Genomic DNA, 20,764 nt, shown 5'->3' on the forward strand with positions numbered 1-20,764 from the left:
CTGGAGAAGTCTAATAAAACATCAATATTGAAATAAAATTTTTTCTTAAGAAATGGAAGTAAACAGCTTAATCTTGTAATGTTAAAATATATCATACAGAATCGAAGTCGCAAAATACCAAAGAGTTAAATCATTCAATTTATGAAAAATATCTCCAGAGTTTTCTTACAAATGTATGCGAAAATTGCAAGAATTGTAAGTAATTTATTTCTTCATTATTTTCTTTCCAGGATTTAAGTATTTGTCGGCTGTTCAGCAGTCAAGTTACTTTTCACTTTTACACTTCTTGTTTCTTTTAGTTTGTAACTGGGTTAAAGATTTTTAAATTTATAACCTGTCCTATATAGTTACGTGATATTGGTACTAGGATATGGAGACATTTGAGGTAGTTGTGATGTTAGATCTTCTACGTTTATTGGAAATACAACTATGTATATTACTTCTTACAAAATATTGATGTAAGTTTCAGACCTGACACCCATAAAGTATAAATCTAGCAGTGATAGACTTCAAATGCAAAACAAAGTGGATCACGATTTTAGACATTTCTGCTGCGTTATTAGGATTATGTAAAACAAAAATAAATTACTCTCTCCTATATTTTCATAGTGTAACTAAGTAGTTTTAGGGCTCTGTATTTTATTCTTCTTATTGTGCAGTTTTAGAACGAAGGTTGGCGATCAACTTTTCAAACGCGTCAATATCTTTTGCAACGTGAAATACCTGTACAATGCGACAAGCGAGAACTGGCGGCTGACCTTCTCGTATTCTGAATTTGTCGCTGTGTATTTTCGCTCAAGGTCACGCGCCATCTCTGGCTTTTTGGATTGTAAGTTAGTCCAATCTCTGATATTCCTCAGCCAAGATTTCCTCTTTCTTCCCAAGCTTATTTTCCCCTTTACTCTGCCTTGCATGATGACGTGTAGCAAAGAGTATTTGTCGCTTTAAAGTACGTGGCTCAGATATATTTTTCTAATTTTAACTGCGTTCACAAACTCTCTGCCATATCCAATTGGTCTTTTTTGTTTGCGACTTTTGCAGTCCAAGGTATTTTATAGATTGTTGTATATCTACAGTGGTAAAAATGAAAGAATAGCCATGAACGATCACATCAATCACATATTATTCAGATTATTAATAAACTATCTCTCTCGTTTGTTATTTATGAAAAAAAGAGCAAATATAAAATATGTGATTGATGTGATCGTTCATGGGTATTCTTTCATTTTTCCGACTGTATCTTGTTTTAATAAACAGGTACTGCGAATATACTGAATATTGTTCTGAAACTATTTTCATTATTGTTTTGTACTTTAATAAAGACTTCTGAAATGGAAATCGAATCATAATATAAACTTAGTTTTAAAGTAAAATTGTGGCTTATTCCTACAAAACCAAACCAGTAAATTTCTAATATACTGCTTCTAGATTCGTCAGGCATTTGTCCCATTTTCTTAATTTTATTAAATAATCCTGTAACCCAACATATTCCTCTCTCCCAGAGCTGTTCACACTTTTCCAGAATTATCATCTGATCCAAATTTTCACTTTTCTTTATTTTGTAAACTACTGGAACAACTTTCTCGTTAGTTATTTTGTTGTTTTATTGGTTTATATTTTTGGCTAAAGACAAAAGATTACAGACTCAAATTGTTAAAAATTATTTTTAAATTTGTCTTAAATCTACTTTAGACGATTATTTTCATATTATTCTAATTCTACACCGGAAAAAATTATTGAACAAAACAGCGAAGATAAGCTTGATCCTTTTTGTGGTTAAATTTGGTTTAACTTTTATTTCATTGTTGTTAACAAATCGAAAAAATTAATTGCCTTCGCCGTGTTATTGCTAAATAACTTAATTGAGGCATGTTACCAAGCATATTTTAATACCAATAAAAAATTATACGCCGATCAATATTCCATACACGAGTCCATTTGGTGTGTTCACTTTTAGATGATATCGTTGTCTAATTTCAGAGGAGGTGCGATAAATTACGTTTATTTGATGTAGATGTCAAACAGTTCAACGAAAATGCAAAATATCATTAAACGTTAATTAATACTTCTTACTCTAATAATTCTACAATTACATTGGGATCAAAAATTTCAGTATGTGTTCAGGTCAAAACGAATATGACCGCTTATTGGGGTACTTAATACACTGTAAAAATGAAAATACTGTTACATTTCTATTTAATCAAGCAAACAATATTATAACACTTTAAAGAATTTAAAGAAATTACCCAAAAATTAACTGAACTTAAAAAATGATAAACGCGTTCCATAGTGTAAGGAAATTTTAAACAAAATCATTAAAAAAAGTAATACTTTTTTAAAGCTCGATTTAAGTAATTTTTAATGACGTACACCATGGTTATCAGTAAGAGAGGTAAAGTCATTACAAGGATTCAAAGAAAAAATGAAGATATTAAACAAGCAGACAAAATGAAATACATATTATATTTAGGAGTCTGGATTAAGGAAGATTTAAATTAGAAATCAGAAATTCGATCATAAATAGAGCAATAATGAGCAGCCTTTTGTAAGATGAGGAAATTTCTGATTAACCAAATACTAAATCTGAAAATCCGATATCGCATGATAAAATGTTATATCCACTCTATTCTTTTTTATAATGTTCACTATCTTGGACTGTTAATGTTAACTTAATGAGAAAGCTGGAAACTTTTGAGATGGTGCTGCATAAAATGGGAAAAGTCAGAGAACTTTTGACCACCATTAAAAGGCGAAAGACAACATTTGGATCACATATCTAGATATGATAAGAGTTGTTGCAGCTGATTATGAATTGTAAAATCGAAGGTAAAATGGGTCCTGGACGACAAATATCCTGGCTGAAAAACATTCAGCCAGGATTCAACATTCAGCTGAAAAACCTTTAAGAAAAGCAGAAGATAGAGACGAATTGGTAATTGTTACAGCCCACGGTTCTTAGACATTTACTACGGCTGCCCACTCCGACTGTGGTGGGGGGACTTGACTTACATCATAAGAGTACACAAGCCTATTTTTAAATTAAAAAAGAAACCTTAAAACGTTAAAATTTCATTATGTATTAACCTAATAATAATGTTAATGAAATTTTAGAGTGCCGGGTACAGGCTGTAGTGTGGCCAAATTTATTAAATTCTTGCAATAAATTATACAAGTAATTCTAATTCACATAATCCTATCTGACCTCTAAGGACGGTATGTATTCAATAGTTAATCCAGTATTGATGGAAATTCAGTATAAGCGACAAATTTTTAGTGTAGAATGGAAATGTGTATAAATATTTATATTATATAAATTTTAAAGTATTTTTCTACCTCACTTGGTCTATTAAATTTGTTTTTTTATTTTTAGTATTGTTTTAATAAAAATTTTTGGAAAGTAGTAAGTAAAAATTAGTTTAATCTTTAAATACAAATAACCTGTTGAAAGTATATTTATTTCGTTGAAATCTAATAATAGAAGTATAACTTCTTACGTGCGTACAAAGTACCTACACGTGTTAAAAAGTACATTTTTAAGGCACTCATGTGAATTGCAGAATTCGCTTCGCTCATTCTGCAAACTTTCACATGCGTGCCTTAAAATTGTACTTTTAACACTTATATCATAAATAAGTATTAAATATAATATTAATCACAGGCTAATTATAATTAATATTCAAATGATATATCTTTAGTGTCGTATAAATATCTTTCATAGTACCTATCTATGAATTATTTAAAAATAATAAAACCCACAGATTTTCAAATCAAGACGTTTTGGACTTCTGGAATATTCTATTTAGACGGACTTTAAGTTCATCTGCTTAAAACCGGCAACACTGAGCTCACACTGCAAAGTGACTGCGGAACGCAGAATAGATTTCCGTAAATCTTGCATTAACCGTTGGATAAACATGAACAACCGGTCCACATTAATTCTAAGTACCAAACCACCCAAATAATATAAGTTTTCCATATTTAGGTATATTATAATCCACTAAACATATTTGGTAACTAGCTTTACTATTTTTCATACATCAAAGACATCTCGTCACGTAATCGCGGCCTTAATGTTCATTGGTTACTCGATATAGGCAACCGTAGTAAATATCTAATAACCGTGGTTATAGCCTACCTTGATTAGTGGAGTTAGCACTAGAAGAAGAAAAATGACGTATACGATTAAAAATTTCTACTCTATCTCTACTTTTTTAAAAATATTTTTTAAAAAATATAATAAAAAAAATAATAAAAAAAAACAGAGTAAAAAAAACAGTAGTACTAATATTGTTCTGAAGCTATTTTCTTGTGGCATTTTTATGATCAAGTACATTCAAATGGGAAATAAGCCACAATTTTACCTAAAAATGATTTTATTAACGTTTCGACGCCCAAGTCGGGTGTCGATAATTAATAAAATGATTTTATTAACGTCGAAACGTTAATAAAATCATTTTTAGGTAAAATTGTGGCTTATTTCCCATTTGAATGTACTTGAGTAGTACTAATAGTTTTAAATTTAGATACTAAGCATATATTTTGTAAAAGAGAGAATTCAAAACACATTGACTGGCCAGTTGGTTGCTTAAACCAGTGCCAATAAAACATAAACACACACACATCTCTACTTTTTTTAAGGCGTTACTAAATAAGCGCTTCTTATCTTTAGATTTAACAAAAACAGTATATATGAGATACACTGCGCTCCAAAATTTACTTTTGTTTTGTTATAATAAATTAATTTATTTATTGTAACAAAATTTTTATTTTGTTTAAATAAAGATTGTTTAAATAATTATACAACTTTCAAATGAGAATATTTGTGTTTTTAACGTTAAAAGGTACACTTGTAGTAAGTTTATTTAAAAAATAGTCTGCAACTGGAAAAAATATGTAGTTTTCTTTTCTTATAAATAAATTAATCTATTATAACAAAACAAGAGCAAGTTTGACATTTAATAATACGTTAGTTAGATGGCTCTACTCGAGTTACTTGGGAACAAAAAAAAATAAATGAAGAAAATTGCTCCATGGGAAGCCGAGAAAATGCATTTAAAGTATACCGATTTTGAACTTTGAAATTACATTTTCTCCAAACTAATTTTTGATTGGAAATTTGCTATTTTTGGCAATTTTCGCTCGTAATGTCAATAGTTTTTATTATAATAATATATGTTATGAGTATTTTAAAGATATGGAAATTAGTGTAGAGAAAGAGGACAAAAATAAAAAGGTGATGGTTTGAAAATTATGATCCTATTATTTATATCTTTGCCGCAAATGCCGGTCAACATTGACCAGTTGTATCTCAGGAACCACTTATAAGCCACTTATTTATAAGCCAAAAAATTGTTTATAATTTTAAAATATTCCTGATACCATTTAAACAGTCCAATTTAAATTCTGTAAACTATATTAGATAGGTACAGTGTATTTTTATACAAAAATCATAGTTATTCTTATGTATCGTAATTATTGTGGTTATTTTAGCGACGTAAATTTTTAATTAACAATTCAATTGTTGCTAAACTGTTCACTCAGTTTCCATCGGCTTCTGTTATTATAATCTATGCAACAAGGGCTTTTATATTACCAAGTTATTTAATTATTGATAAACAATTACTTATTTAAAAATTTAGTTGAAAATTAAGATTTTGTTGGAAAAACCCGCATTTTCCGGGGAAAATTTTCGTCGAAGTAAATCGGAAAAAAACACGTTTCTATGCAGAATTTAATTACGGTCAATTTTTATTTGGGTGTTTTTGGTGTAAAGGTAAAATCTTTCGAGTTATAGAGCAAAAATTGGAAAAAACATGATTTTCGGGCGCCATTTTGTTTATAAAAAAAGTAGCACACCATCTGCGGACTTTGCATATCTATATTATTAATATATACAATCATAAGATTCGATTTCAGCAATAAATTTGCTCGTAAATAAGTTTTACTTGTATTTTGCTAATTAGCGCAGAGTAAATATATTGATCGTATGTAGACTACATTGAACGATTGCGCAATATATTGTGTCAATCAACATGGCTTTGATTTTCATTCTACAATATAGTTAAGATTGCAGCGTGTGCAGCCAATATTGCGCAATATTACTTCAGTTGTGGTGATAGAGCACTTGTAAATTTCAAATTTTCAAACGGATTTCCGGTAGCTAGGTAACTGACTTTGTGAGACAGCATATCGCATAATTGAATTTCAAGTATAATCATCCTCAATAGTTTATCAAATAATGTACTTGATGCTTTACTAGTATCGTCAAGTATCTTTTCTATCTTTGATTAGCACTATTTGTTCGTTTAGATACTATAAGAACCTATTTGGCCACTTATTTATTACGCAATAAAGCAGTAAATTTTTTTTAACACCCGCAAAAAAATAAAATGATACGATAAACTACACTGTTAATTTTGAGCAATGTGATTCTATTAGTGTCAAATGAAAATCAATTATTAAAAATTTTTCTTTCAAAATACAGTCGAACCCGCTTATTAGAGTACCGGTTATAGGAATATCCCGGTTTATGGAATATAAATTCGAGGTCCCGAAACGTTTTCATTTACTCCTTAATAAATTTATCCGTTTATTGGAATACGTATTTATAAAACAACACCGCTTATTAGAATAATATTTCAGGTCAACGAATAAATTTTTACCTATAATTTCGAATTTCCTAAACCTTTAAATTATGTCTTGTATTATAATTTCTCGCCAAGAGCTTCGAAGTCCTGTAATGCTGTTTTATTTATATTATTTGGGTTTGTCAGATAGGTAATAACTATTTTATTGTGTTGTTATGAGTACCAATTCAATCGTTTACCGACAAATTCAGTCGTAAAATAATTTCCTTTGTCTAGAAACTATATATATTGCCACCCAGTTGCCTGTAATAAAATTTTTAAGAAACGGTTCGCCCATCCTAATAGCTTGTAAAGTTATAAAACGTTTTCGGGATGGCCAAACCATTGTAAATTTTTCTAATTTTTATAATTCAGGGCAACAAAAGTGACTAGTATTTTATGTAACAAAAAAACAAGCTACAATTACCAATTATTTTTCAAGACTAAATAAGTAATTTTCTTATTAAGTATATTATGTATTTTAATACGAAAATATCTACATAATCTATATATTGCATACATTTCATATTAATCACTGTATGCATCCACATAATACGTCTGCGTAACTTGGAACCATATGGGAAACTTTTTTAATATAAATTTTACGAAAAAAAGTTATTCTTCATAAAGTGCTCTGCATAGTCTAAAACCTAAGATGCAGTCATCAGATATCAAATTTTATCAATAATATACGAGGTGTGTCCAAAAATATGAATTTTGCTCAAGAGTAATGTGCCTTTATATTTGACAATATCAAAAATTGTTATTAAGAAAAGTTGTTGGTAATTAAAAATAATGTTATAATATGCATTTACACTCTTTTAATTAAATTTTTTTTTTGAAATTTTCATCAAATTAGGGATACCCAACATCATTTTTATTTTATGATAACTCCGTAATTATTAATTTTGCGAAAAAAGTTATTCTTTATAAAAGTTTCTCAATAGTCAAAAAACTAAGACGCAATCATAAGATATCATTTTTTTCAATTTTATACGAGTTAATTTCGCTCAAGAGTAAAATACCTTTATAGGTCACAATATTTCAACTAGAAGAATGCAATTGCATACTGAAACATAGTTTTTAATTCTGAACAACTTTTTATAATAACAAATTTTAATATTGTGAAAAATAAAGGTATTTTAATACATTATTTTCGTAAAATCAATAATAACGAAGCTACCATAAATAAAGTTATGTTGAGGGTCCGTGATTTGAGGAAAATTTTCAAAAAAAAATGTTTCACTTAGAGGAGTGAAAATGCAGATTATAACATAGTTTTTAATTACAAACAACTTTTCTCAATGACAATTTTCGATATTTTGAAATATAAAGGCACTTTACTCTTGAGCGAAATTCATATTTTTTGACATACCTCGTATACTGTTAATAAAATTTGATATCTGATGATTGCGTCTTAGGTTTTAGGATATGCAGAGCATTTTATAAAGAATAACTTTTTTCGTAAAATTGATATTAAAAAAGTTTCCCATTATGGTTCCAAGTTACGCAGACACCCTGTATAATGTAATTTGGTTTTTTAATAAATACGTTACGCTATTGTATTATTGACATAAAAAGACCTAAAACCATATACATATACATATTAACATAGTATGTACTATTATTACGTATATTCGGTACACTTATTACGGTTAGCCTCCAATGATCGGTTATTAGAATATCCCGGTTATAAGAATATTTTTGCTTGGCACGAAGGCTATTCCAATAAGAGGGTTCGACTGTATGTCATTTGAAATCGTACTTACTTTTATTCTCAACTCAATATCCAACAAACTCAATGTACACATACCACATTTACAACAAATGTAACGTTTTAGTTTTTGATATTGGCTCTTAAAAGAAACACCATTAGACACAGTTCTGCTACACATGTTGGACGTGAGAAAAAATTGTTCAAACTAACTAAACGCATTTAAACATTTAAAAGCACATTATAGATATGATTATGTTACAAAAGAATGGTTTATCTGATTTTTGATAAAGAAGTGACAGATGGTGATAGTATAAGTGCAACATATAATAAGTTTATATTGCTCTATTTATCTATACAATGTTTAACAAATAAACAATAAAAAGAACATAAAGATAGCCCTGATCACGGCCTAAAGTAATAATGACTCAGTCCAAATGAAAGGGAATGCCAGAATTTCAATTCATACATGAAAACAGAAGATGAAACACGCAGGAGTGAAGAAGAATCAGTGATGGGTATATGGGAGAAACATTTTACTGAATGGTCAAAACACCGATGAGAATGAAAATTTCCTTATAGAGGCTAGAATAGAATAGAATAGAAATATGCTTTATTGTCATGAAAAATTGTACAATTTTATCGACAAAGCTTACAAAAAGTCAAGAAAACAAAACAATAACAATTCAATTTAATAAAATTACATAAATCGTCAGTATAAATTAAAAAAAAATAATAATACTGAAGTTAAACAGTTAATTAATTGCAAAATTTAAAAATTTAAATAAATTGCAAATTGCATAGTCTACCTAGTAATTAAGTTTAAAAGCTGCTGCATATGACACCCAAATATAGATGAAAAATAACAATAAAAATACTACTTGTGCAAAGGGTACTGTAATTTCTTAGTTATTGGTTAAGAAAATCTTCTACTGCATAATATGGTCTTTCGGATAGGTAGGATTTTATCAGTTTACGGAATTTGGGGAAAAATGCTGCAGATTTAAGCTGTAGAGCGAGATGGTTGTAAAGTTTTTTTGCGAAATATAATATAGATTTATTTAGTAACTCAGATGACGGGGTTGGTAAATAGACGTCAAAGGTAGAATTTCTCGTGAAGTAGCCATGATTAGGTCTTGGTGGAAAGACATGTAGATGTTTACGAATTAATCAAACAGTTTCTAAAATATATAAAGATGAAAGGGTTAAAATTCTGTTATCTTTGAAGTAACTTCTACAATATGTTGTTCTTCTGAGGCCAAACAGATATCTTATTGCCCTTTTTGAAATTTGAAAATAACATCGAATTAGTCAGCTGTACCAGAACCCCAAAAAGGAAGACCATAACGAAGATGTGACTCGAACAAAGCAAAATATGTTATTTTGGAAAATGCTAAATTGAGTTCATTCGAAACAGATCTTATAGCATAGCAAGCTGAAGATAGTTTCTTCCTTAAAAAATTAATATGGAGGGAACATCTAAGGTTGCTGTCTAAAAAAATACCAAGAAATTTTACAGAATCAACAGTACTGATCTGGCTGTTATTAAGAGGTAAGGGTTGGAGAGCTCCTTTATAAGATAATGCTACTGTTTGATCTACGTTAAACGAGAGTAAATTAGAGTCAGACCAGGTTTTTATTGTAAGTAGATCAGAAGTTATAGTAGCATGAAGAGTTGCAATATTTGAGTTGCTCCAAGTGATACTGGTATCATCAGCAAAAAGAAAGATTTTTCCATCGATTTTTAAACTAGTGATGCCATTAATAAAGATAACGGAAAGTAGAGGACCCAATACTTATCCTTGAGGTACCCCACATACAATGTTTTTCCTATTTGTTTCCTATTTGTACAGTTGTTTCCTATTATCCAAGTAAGATTGGAACCAATTCAAAGAAATACCTCGAATTCCGTAGAAATTTAGTTTTTTTATCAAAATGTTGTGATTTGCACAATCAAAAGCTTTGGCGTAGTCACAAAAAACGGTGGCAGTGTAAAGATTATTGTTCAATGCTTGATAAACCTCATGTAGTACAGGAAACATAGCATCAGTCGTGCATTTATTATTTAAAAAGCCGAACTGATTTTGTGATAAAATGTTGTTTTCAACGAGAAAGGACATAAGTCGGGCTTTTATGAGTCTCTCAATAATTTTGGAGAGTACCAGTAGTAGTGCAGTAGGTTTATAATTGCAGGTATTAGATATTTCACCACCCTTATGAAAATGAATAATGATGGCAGTCTTTAGGCACTCTGGAAATTTGCCTTTTTCAAAAGAATCATTAATCAGTGAGATGAGGACTTCCAACACATTTTCTGGGAAATTAGAAAATTTTTTATCGATAGACCATCAGTACTACAGGAAGATTTGCTTTTGATACTATTGATTGTTTGGATCAGTTCAGATTTATCGACTGGTTTTAAAAAGAATGAATTCGAGACCTTTCTTGAATTAGGGAGATAGGAAAGGGGATCTTTTTGTGGCAAATTGTTGATGTAATATTTTTACTCACATTAACAAAGTATTCATTTAGATTTTCAGGGTCTGGAAGGGAAAATGTTTGAGCAGTGTGGGTTTTATTTCGAAGATCGTTTATTATGGACCAAGTTTCTTTTGCAACACTTTTAGGGCTTCCCAGACGGTTTTGGTAGTAGACTTTTTTAGCTGATTTTATAAGTTTAAGACAGGTTGCCCTATACTTGGTGAAATATTCAGTGATAGAGACGTTGCTAGTAAATTTCTTGATGTAGAGTAAAGAACGCATATTCTTGGAAGATATTCGGATACGTTTAGTAGTCCAGAGTTTGCGATGTTTTGGCTTAATTGGAATTAAAGGAAATGCTTTATTGAAGATACAGACAAGCTTATCTAAAAAATCACTGAAATGATTATCCACGTTCATAGCAGGAAAGTGCCACTCAGAGGTTAAGTATATATTTTGGAAATTACGAAAGTTGCGGGTAGAAAAAATCCTGCCTAAACGTCGGGTTTTCGAGGAGGGTTTGCTAAAGATATTAAACTTCGTATAAACTGCATTATGATCGGATAGTCCAGCATTAATAATTGTAGAGTGGACATCAAGGGGTGAGAATCGAGGGGGGGGGGGTGAACATCTGAGACAGTATAATCAATTATGGTAGATGAAGTTTTTGTAATCCTTGTAGGAGAATCAACGTGCATTGTTAGACCATACGATTCAAATATATTGATCAAGGATATTTGTGTAGCACAAGCAGCAGCATAATCAATGTTAAAGTCACCGCATAAAATGTTTCTACTTTTATGGGGTAGGTCATCTAACAAATTTAACAGGTTCTGAAAAAATAGTTCCACGGAAGAGTCAGGTGATCTATAAATGCAAATAATATAAAGATTGAGATTCTTATTGTAGACTAAGGAAAACTCAAAGAAGGCTTCACTTAACAGAAAGTCATATTTTGTTACCAAAGAAAAATCATTGCTCGTAGAAAGAATCAGGGTGCCTCCATGAGCTGAGCTTGGACGATCATACCTAGCAATTGTGGTGTATTTTTCTACAAAAAAAGGACTTCAAGCCAGTTCTCTGTAACGGCAACAACCGGGGGAAATCCCAATTCCTCTAGGAACAAAAACAATTCATCAGTTTTGTTTTGTTGGCATAATAGGATGATGGCATTATAATAATAAAACTGCCTATGAAGGACAGAATTGAAGGATAGATTAAAACTATATTCAATAGGCCCACAAATAACAAAAGACTGGAAGAAAACAAAATAGCTGCGGCAATGCTAAAGAATGGCGATGAATAACTACAAGAAGGGATGTATAGCCTTATCACGAGAATATAAGAAGAGGAAAGTAAGTCCAAAGAGTGGACCAAAGCTTTATTATTCCCTATATACCAAAAGGGGTATATATTGGCATGTAAAAATTACAAAGGTTGATTTGTTGATTACTTGTTATAAGGTATTATTCAGGATGCTAGGAGAGATATTAAACAGAACCGAAGTGAGTATATCAGGCCGGTGTCCATTCTTTCACGGTTTTTCCTCTAAATTTTAAAGAACCGCTTGGATTGACATGAAATTTGGCATACCTATAGCTTACATGTCAAAGAAAAAAAGTGATATTGTGCCGATGTGTGCTTTTGCCTTCGGGGTGAATTTCACCCCCTTTTGGGGGTGAAAAAATATATGTCCAAAATAGGTCCGGAAATGGGTAAACTGACTAATTTTAAGTAACTTTTGTTCTATAGAGCTTTTTCGCCAAGTCAATACTTTTCGAGTTATTTGCGAGTGAATATGTTCATTTTTCAACAAAATAACCACATTTTTAGACGGTTTTTTGCAAATAACTCAAAAAGTAAATATTTTGTCGAAAAAGACGTTCCTAGCAAAAATATAGCTTATAAGAAAGTAAAAGAAATGGTGTACGCGTTAGGTCTCTGTATCTCGTAGAACCAGAGTTATAACCAATGAAAAATAGATTCATATTCACCAAATTTCAAATAGAATATTTCGACGTGAAATATCCTAAAAATTAAGCACTTTTTGGGAAAATCAATTATAACTTTTTTAAAGTGTTTAAAAAAAGTTTTATTTTTGTTTTTACAAAAAGTTTCTAGCATTAAATTTAAGCAAGTTACGCTCAAAATAAAGTTGTTCCCTTTTGTTTTTGCAAAAAAAATCGGGAAGACCACCCCCTAATTAGCAACTTAAATGAAATTAATCGTTACCGCTCCACAAATGATTTTACGTATGTTGTGTTTATATGATCTGTAAGTTTCATCGATTCAAAGTGCTTATTTTAAAAAAAAATTGGTTTCAAAGTAAAATTTTTAAAATTTAAATTTTGAAAAATATGCTTTTTTTTTTCAAAATAACTTAAAAATTGTTAGATACCAAAAATCTCGAAAAACAATAAAAATCAGATTTGCTTTTCTGAATCTCATGTATTTTTTTATTTTTCTGTTAGACAAAAATTGATTGAGATTTGGTGTTTCTAAATTTGCATACATTCGTGATCAGTTACTCGTTCAACCTCTTTTAACTACAACCCTTTCAATAATAAGAACTTTGAACCGATGAAACTTACAGATTATATAAACAATATATACACAGGTCAATAAACTTGTGAAGTCGTAACGATTAAGTTCATTTAAGATACTAATTAGGGGGCGATTTTCTCGATTTTTTTACCAAAACCAAACCATTAAATTTATTTTGAGCGTAACTTGTTTAATTTTGATGCTAGAAATTTTTTTCATAAAACAAAAATGAAGCATTAAACATTAAAAATTAAACACTTTAAATAAGTTGTAATGAGTTTTTCCCGAAATGTGCTTCATTTTTGGTTATTTCACGTTAAAGTATTCCATTTGGAATTTGACGAATATGAACCTATTTTTCATTAGCTATAACTCTGCTTCTACTAGGTGTAAAGACGTGACATATACACCATTTTTTAAAATTTTTTACAGTATATATTTTTGTTAAAAACATTTTTTCGACAAAATTCTTACTATTTGAGTTATTTGCGAAAAACTGTCTAAAAGCGTGGTTATTTTGTTGAAAAAATGAACATATTCACTGCCAAATAACTCGAAAAGTATTGACTTGGTGAAAAAACTCTATAGAACAAAAGTTACTTAAAATTAGCCAGTTTATCCATTTCCTGACTTTCTTTGGACGAATATTTTTTCACCCCCAGAAGGGGGTGAAAACCACCCCCAGGGCAAAAGCACATATCAGCACAATATCACTTTTTTTCTTTGACTTGTTAGCTATGTGTATGCCAAATTTCATGTCAATCCAAGCGGTTCTTTAAAATTTAGAAGTTTTGCAATATTTTACCGTTAAAGAACGGACTATAATAGATAACTGATTGATCAGATTTTTACACTAAAAGAAATTCAGACAACCTGTTATGAACGTGAGGTAATCCTTTATGTATTGTCCATCGATTTTAAACAAGCGCATGATAGAATAAGTATAGTAGAATAAGAAGGAAAAAAAATATATGGAGCACGAGCTCCTCAAAGACAGTACCAAGTAGAATTAAGAAATAGGTTTCAGGTTTTGGAAATAAATGAAAATGAAAGTGAAGATGTAGATCAGCGATGGGACTCCATAAAAATACCTATTACAAAAGCAGCAGAGAAATCTATCGGAAGAACGAAAAAAACAAAAAAGAAAGAATGGATCGACGAGGAATGTGAAAGAACACTAAAAGAAACAAACAAAAGAAGAATTGATTATCTGTCAAACCCATCAGAAGAAAAATGTATTCGATTCCACAGAGAGAGAGCCGCAGCTACAAGAACACTTAGACAAATAAAGAGACAATATCTGCAACAACAAATTGAAAAAGTAGATGGAGAACACAGACGCAATCAAAGCAAACATTTCTACAGAGAGGCAAGACAACATAAGAGAGACTCGTATATAAGGACACCCAACTTCCTAAGAGATAAAAATGGAGAAATGCTGGCTGCCGAAAATAAAATAATAGAAAGATGGGCTGAATATTTTGAAGAGCCCCTGAATATCCAAAATTTCACTGATGAAAACAATGAAAATAGTGGAAACAACGGAGAACATGAGTATCAAACGGCCGAATTAGAAATACCCCCACCAAGCATGGAAGAAATTACGCATGCCATAAAAACTCTTAAAAACGATAAATCCCCTGGTCTGGACAATATTGATGCCGAGCCAATTAAAACAGGCGGTCATGAACTCTTAAGTAAAATCCATCAATTAATAGAAAAGACCTGCCAACAAGAAATAATGCCGAAAGAATGGTGTGGTAGTATTATTGTACCCATACACAAGAAAGGAAAAAAGGAATCATGCATGAATTACAGAGGAATCTCACTAATCAACACTCCGTATAAAATATTGGCTTCGATATTATTAAAAAGATTAGTAACATACGCCGAAGAAATAGTTGGTGACTACCAGTGTGGTTTCAGGCCTGGCAGATCGACTATTGATCAAATATTTACAATAAGACAAATGCTTGAAAAGTATTGGGAAAATAATGAGGACGCGCATCAGATCGTTATAGACTTCAAACAGGCTTATGATTCAATTAATCGTGCAACATTATGGAAGGCAATGATCGAGCTCGGCGTACCCAAGACAACGGCGGATCCAGCAACGTTCCAAGGAGGGGGCAATGAAATAAACATTTTCTCGTCACTCGCGTACGCAGGATTCTTTTTCGGTATGGGTTGTTACTTTATTTTTCTTCATGTACCATGTCCTTTCAGAACGTTGGTTACTATCATAGCTATCTTAATTTTATTCACTGCCACCCTAAATCGCAACCACGAAGTGCTTTTTTCGTCCTGGACTGCGTTTGCCTTCTATTTTCACTAGCATAATATTTTGTAGCAACCTATATTTAAAAATCCACAAGGAAAAAGTTTTCCTGTAGTTAGCTGTATACCATGTAATACAAAAAATAGTAAATCCTTTATAAAAGGTATATATTTAAAATCCCTGAAAAGGGCTACATCACAATCACATAACTAGTTTTCGACTGGTTTACCAGTCATCATCAGTGCTTACGTGAAGTTTACATGCTAACCACCAAGATATAGTTTAACAAAAATTTGTGGGTCAAAGCCCTGTATAAGTGGTCCGTTAAGGAAACATCAGTTAAAAATGCCAATTAGAGCATGGATGTTTAAATTATTTTAAAAATAAAATACCAAAAGTCATTTGCTACCAGACCTTCACCGTGTAATCTAGTCACACCACATCTCATATGTTACCTGGGGCATTATTTTTAAAATAATTTAAACATCCATGCTCTAATTGGCATTTTTAACTTATGTTTCCTTAACGGACTACTTATACAGGGCTTTGACCCACATATTTTTGTTAAACTATATCTTGGTGGTTAGCATGTAAACTTCACGTAAGCACTGATGATGACTGGTAAACCAGTCGAAAACTAGTTATGTGATTGTGATGTAGCCCTTTTCAGGGATTTTAAATATATACCTTTTATAAAGGATTTACTATTTTTTTTCTATATTTAAAACTTCTCATTACATGTCCAAAATACTCCACTTTTCTATTCTTGATGCCTTCTATAATCTTAGTAGTCTTGCTGAGACGTTCTAGTATTGTGGAGTTTCGAATCTTCGTCACCCAAGATACTTTTAAAATTCTTCTATAGAATCACATTTCGAAAGCCTCAAGGCGATTTAGGTAAGCAGATCGATTTTATTCACAGTCCAAGACTCGACACCATACAGTAAGACCGAGAACACGTACTTTGGAGAAGGAATTCTGTTTTATGTTTCATTCCGTTATTCAGTTATCAACGGGACACAAAACTCACTATTTATTTTCAATCGTAATTATCTCTTTCATAAAAAAAGGCGACACCAGGCGAAGTCTCAAGGAGGGGGCAATTGACCCCATTGACCCCCCTTGGATCCGAGCCTGACCCAAGAAACTGGCTGCGATAACACAAATGTGTGTAAGTAACTCCTTTGCACAAGTTAGAATAGGGGGAAAATATCAAATGCTTACTGCGTAAATTCTGGACTGAGACAGGGAGATCCGTTGTCCCCATTGTTCTTTAACCTGGCCTTAGAATATGTCATGCGGAAAATATATCACAAAATCAAACCAGACATAACTGCTCGAGGAGCAAAAATCATACTCGCATGTGCCGATGACGTAGACGCAATAGCACAATCAATATTAGAAATTAAGGATATTTTCTCGAGCATTGAAGAAGCTGCATTAAACATCGGTCTAAAAATAAATGAAGACAAAAAAAATACATTGTCATATAAACGATCACAACTTCGAAGTGGTTAAAGAATTTAAATATCAAGGAGCAACAATCACAAATGACTTAGAGCAAGAAGTTGAAACGAAAATAATGGCTGGAAACAGATCTTTCTTTGCTATGCAACATCTAATGAAGTCAAAACTTATTTCACGAGGTGCATAAATCCAGATATATAAGACCATAATACGACCAGCAGTCGCGTATGGAAGCGAAAGATGGACGCTAACAAAAAGAGAAGTAAATAAATTGCTGGTGTGGGAACGTAAAATCCCTTGCGTGACCCTTGCGTGACAAACGAATGGAGGTGCAGATACAGTAAAGAGCTAGAGTCTCTATCCGGAAAAGAAAATCTAGTCAGATATATAAAGGTCAATAGATTCAGATGGGCAGGGCATGTGATACGCAGTAACGACAATCGCCTTATAAACAATGTGTTCTGGGAAAGGCCAGATGGAAGAAGGTCTGTAGGGCGGCCTAGAAAAAGGTGGAAAGATGCAGTCAAAGAAGATCTAGAGAAAATGGGAGTGCGACAATGGGAATTAGTGGCACAGCACCGACAAACATAGAAGGCAATAGTAAACGCGGAAAAGACTCACGAAGAGTTGTAGTGCCATTCATGATGATGACTGAGCTCCTTGAGTTTCCCCGCAGAGCTGATTAGGTTAGCAAAAATAACTCTGAGTAGCACACGAACTCATGTAGTATGGAGAGTATTCTCATCATCTATTTAATTTGGTAATGGAAGCAATTATCAGAAATATCCCAGGAAAAACCCCTGGATATAGCTTTAACAAGGGAAAAACATGTCTAACCTTCGCTGATGATCTTACTATTTTAACGAAGAAAACAATAAAATAATTATGAAGTGTTATAAAAAACATTAGAAAAGAAGGCGCAATATTTTGAGGTAGAAATAAATCAGGAAAAGTCAAAGTACAGGATACTCGGAAATACAGACCAAAAAGAAGAGGGACAGATTACTTTCATATATAATGAATCAAGGGAATATAAATTCGACAGAGTGGTTCATTTTACGTATCTATGGGTTATTAGAGAAAAAGAAGGTTAGGGAGGATGAGCACTGAACGTCAGATTGGAATCAAAGGGAAATGAAAAATGGTAACCTAAGACCACTAATGAAAGCCAAATAGGTATTGTTATACAGGGTGTCCCGAATATATTGCTCATAAATTATACCACAGAGTCTGGGGTCAAAAATAGGTTGATTGAACCTCACTTACCTATATACAATAGTGCACACAAAAAAGGTACAGCCCTTTGAAGTTACAAAATGAAAATCGATTTTTTTTCATATATCGAAAACTCTTAGAGATTTTATATTAAAAATGGACATGTGGCATTCTTATGGTAAACCCATCTTATAAAAAAATTAAAGTGAAGTTTGTGCACCCCACAAAAATTTTATGGGGGTTTTGTTCCCTTAAACCCCCCAAACTTTTGTGTACGTTCCAATTCAATTATTATTGTAGCACCATTAGTTAAAGACAATGTTTTTAAAACTTTTTTACCTCTTAGTACTTCTTTGATAAGCCAGTGTTTATCGAGATATTTTGAATATTTGTCGAATCCACCACATGTTTGTATATGGTAAGTACGATTAAAGAGACCTGTTAATAATCTGAAAATTTATTTATAATTTACATTTTTAGGCATATTTTGAAAAAGAAGCCACATCTCGATAAAAGGTGACTTATCAAAAAAAGAATAAGAGGCAAAAAAGTTTTAAAAACACTGTATTTAACTAATGGTACCACAATTATCGTTTAATTGGAACGTAAACAAACATTTGGGTGGTTTAAAGGAACAAAACCCCCATAAAATTTTTATGTAAATATAATAAAAAAGAAGCCGCATCTCGATAAATACCCGCTTATCGAAAAAATACTAGGAGACAAAAAAGTTTTAAAAGCGTTGTGTTTAACTAATGGTACCACAATAATGAGTTAATTGGAACGTACACAAACGTTTGGGGGGATTTAAGGGAACAAATCCCCCATAAAATTTTTATGGGGTGGACAAATCTCACTATAATTTTGTTTTAAGATTTTCCTGCCATAAGAATAATACATGTCCATTTTCAATAAAAAATCTCTAATAGTTTTCGATATATTGAAAAGAATCGAATTTCATTTTGTAACTTTAAAGGGCTGTAACTTTTTTTATGAGCACATTTGTACTAAGTGAGTTAGGTTCAATCGAACTATTTTTGACTTCGTAGTGTGTGGTATAATTTATGACCAATCTTTTCGGGATACCCTGTATAATTTAGGGAAAAATGGGGAAAATTTAGAAAATTAATTTATGTCAAAGACCAGGAGATCATAGATTTTCATCGCCCTGTATATGGCCAAATATTGTAAATAGTATAATTTAGTCATAAGCAGTGGTTAGCGGAAAGTGAAAATCGTCCAGTATTAATTATTCTATGAACGGACTTATACAAACGGTCGGATTAGAAAGTGCATGTCTTCACTTTGGAAGTGAACAATAGGACGTTTTTAAATGCTTCTTAGAAGAAAAGAAGGTAAACACAATTGTTGAGTTTTAGAATATCGGTTTTTTATAGCATGTAGAAACACAAAAGTAATTTTGGTATCTCCTGGAATTTGACGAAACGGAAAAGTTGTATACAAAAATAAATTGTTCTTAAGAAATGAAATTAGGAATGTAATGTGTAGAGGGGATGTTTTGTGATTGGCGAGAGAGAGGCATGGAGAGAGAATAGAGTGTGAGTCTGAGGAGCAAAAAGGTTTCACTGTGTAATGAACATCTGGAGAGAGCAGTCCAGTTTATGAAAAGCAAGAAGTCGGTGTAAAGTGGTGAAATTGGCGGCCGTGTAAGCAGAATCGTGTTGAAACGAAATCGTTGATCTAGTTGAGAAGTTAAATCTCCTTGTGTCGGAAGAGATTCCTGTTTCTGACTGGAACGAGTAGCCGGTTGGTATCAATTTGCACAAGATATCGAGCAGAGAGAAAACTGAGGAGAGATTTCGAGCGAGTGTTGTTTGTGAAGCAGTTTGGACGAGAAGAATCGTTCGCAGCATCCTAGGAGCACGTGTGGGAGAATCGAGGATTACACAATCCATGAGAAGAAGTAAAGAAGAGAAAAAAGGTTAGTCAGATTATTTGTGAAACGGAGAGAGTTGTTTTATATCACATACCATATTTGTTTATTTTTTATTGAACAGTTCTATAGCATAATTTAGTCATTTATAAATTCAAAGAAGAAATAAGTAATCTATTCAAAAGGTGAAAAGTAAATTTTGTTTTTTTTTATATAATAGTAAGAACAGTCTAACAAATTATTTAAATGAAAATTTTGTAAAAAAAGGAGATAGCAGAATAATTAAAGATTAATTTATTAGATAAGAAATAGTTGCAAGAAAATTGAGTTTAGCATACATTTAAATCTTATATTTATGGTATATTGGATAAATAAATAAAATTTATAGAATTTATATGACATTGAGTATATTTATTTTCCCTGTTTTGTCCTGGATCAAGTAAGCAACTAGAGATACTAGAAGCCACAAACCAAAGGTAATACATTAAAATAAATTAGCCCTGAGAATAAATTTTATTGGAAAGTTTTATTTAATTTTGGTTTGG

The 20,764-nt window shown here is 31.6% G+C and overlaps 1 protein-coding gene across 3 annotated transcripts in view; it reads right to left on the minus strand.

Annotated features, from left to right (window-relative positions):
- The window catches only part of LOC126891999 (transient receptor potential cation channel subfamily A member 1), a 313,637-nt gene that overhangs the window by 242,338 nt on the left and 50,535 nt on the right, over nucleotides 1–20,764 (minus strand). Inside the window, exon 1 of one of the 3 annotated variants that reach the window (XM_050661384.1) lies at nucleotides 8,396–8,543. The exons of the other annotated variants lie outside the window; for them this stretch is intronic. Within the exon in view, the coding sequence (XP_050517341.1) occupies nucleotides 8,396–8,521 (126 nt within the window). The 5' untranslated portion in view covers nucleotides 8,522–8,543. Of the gene's footprint in view, nucleotides 1–8,395; nucleotides 8,544–20,764 lie in introns of those variants that run through there. 3 annotated transcript variants of the gene reach the window in all.

Source organism: Diabrotica virgifera, chromosome 9, assembly GCF_917563875.1.
Source record: "Diabrotica virgifera virgifera chromosome 9, PGI_DIABVI_V3a".
In the NCBI taxonomy this organism is placed as follows: Eukaryota; Metazoa; Arthropoda; class Insecta; order Coleoptera; family Chrysomelidae; genus Diabrotica; species Diabrotica virgifera.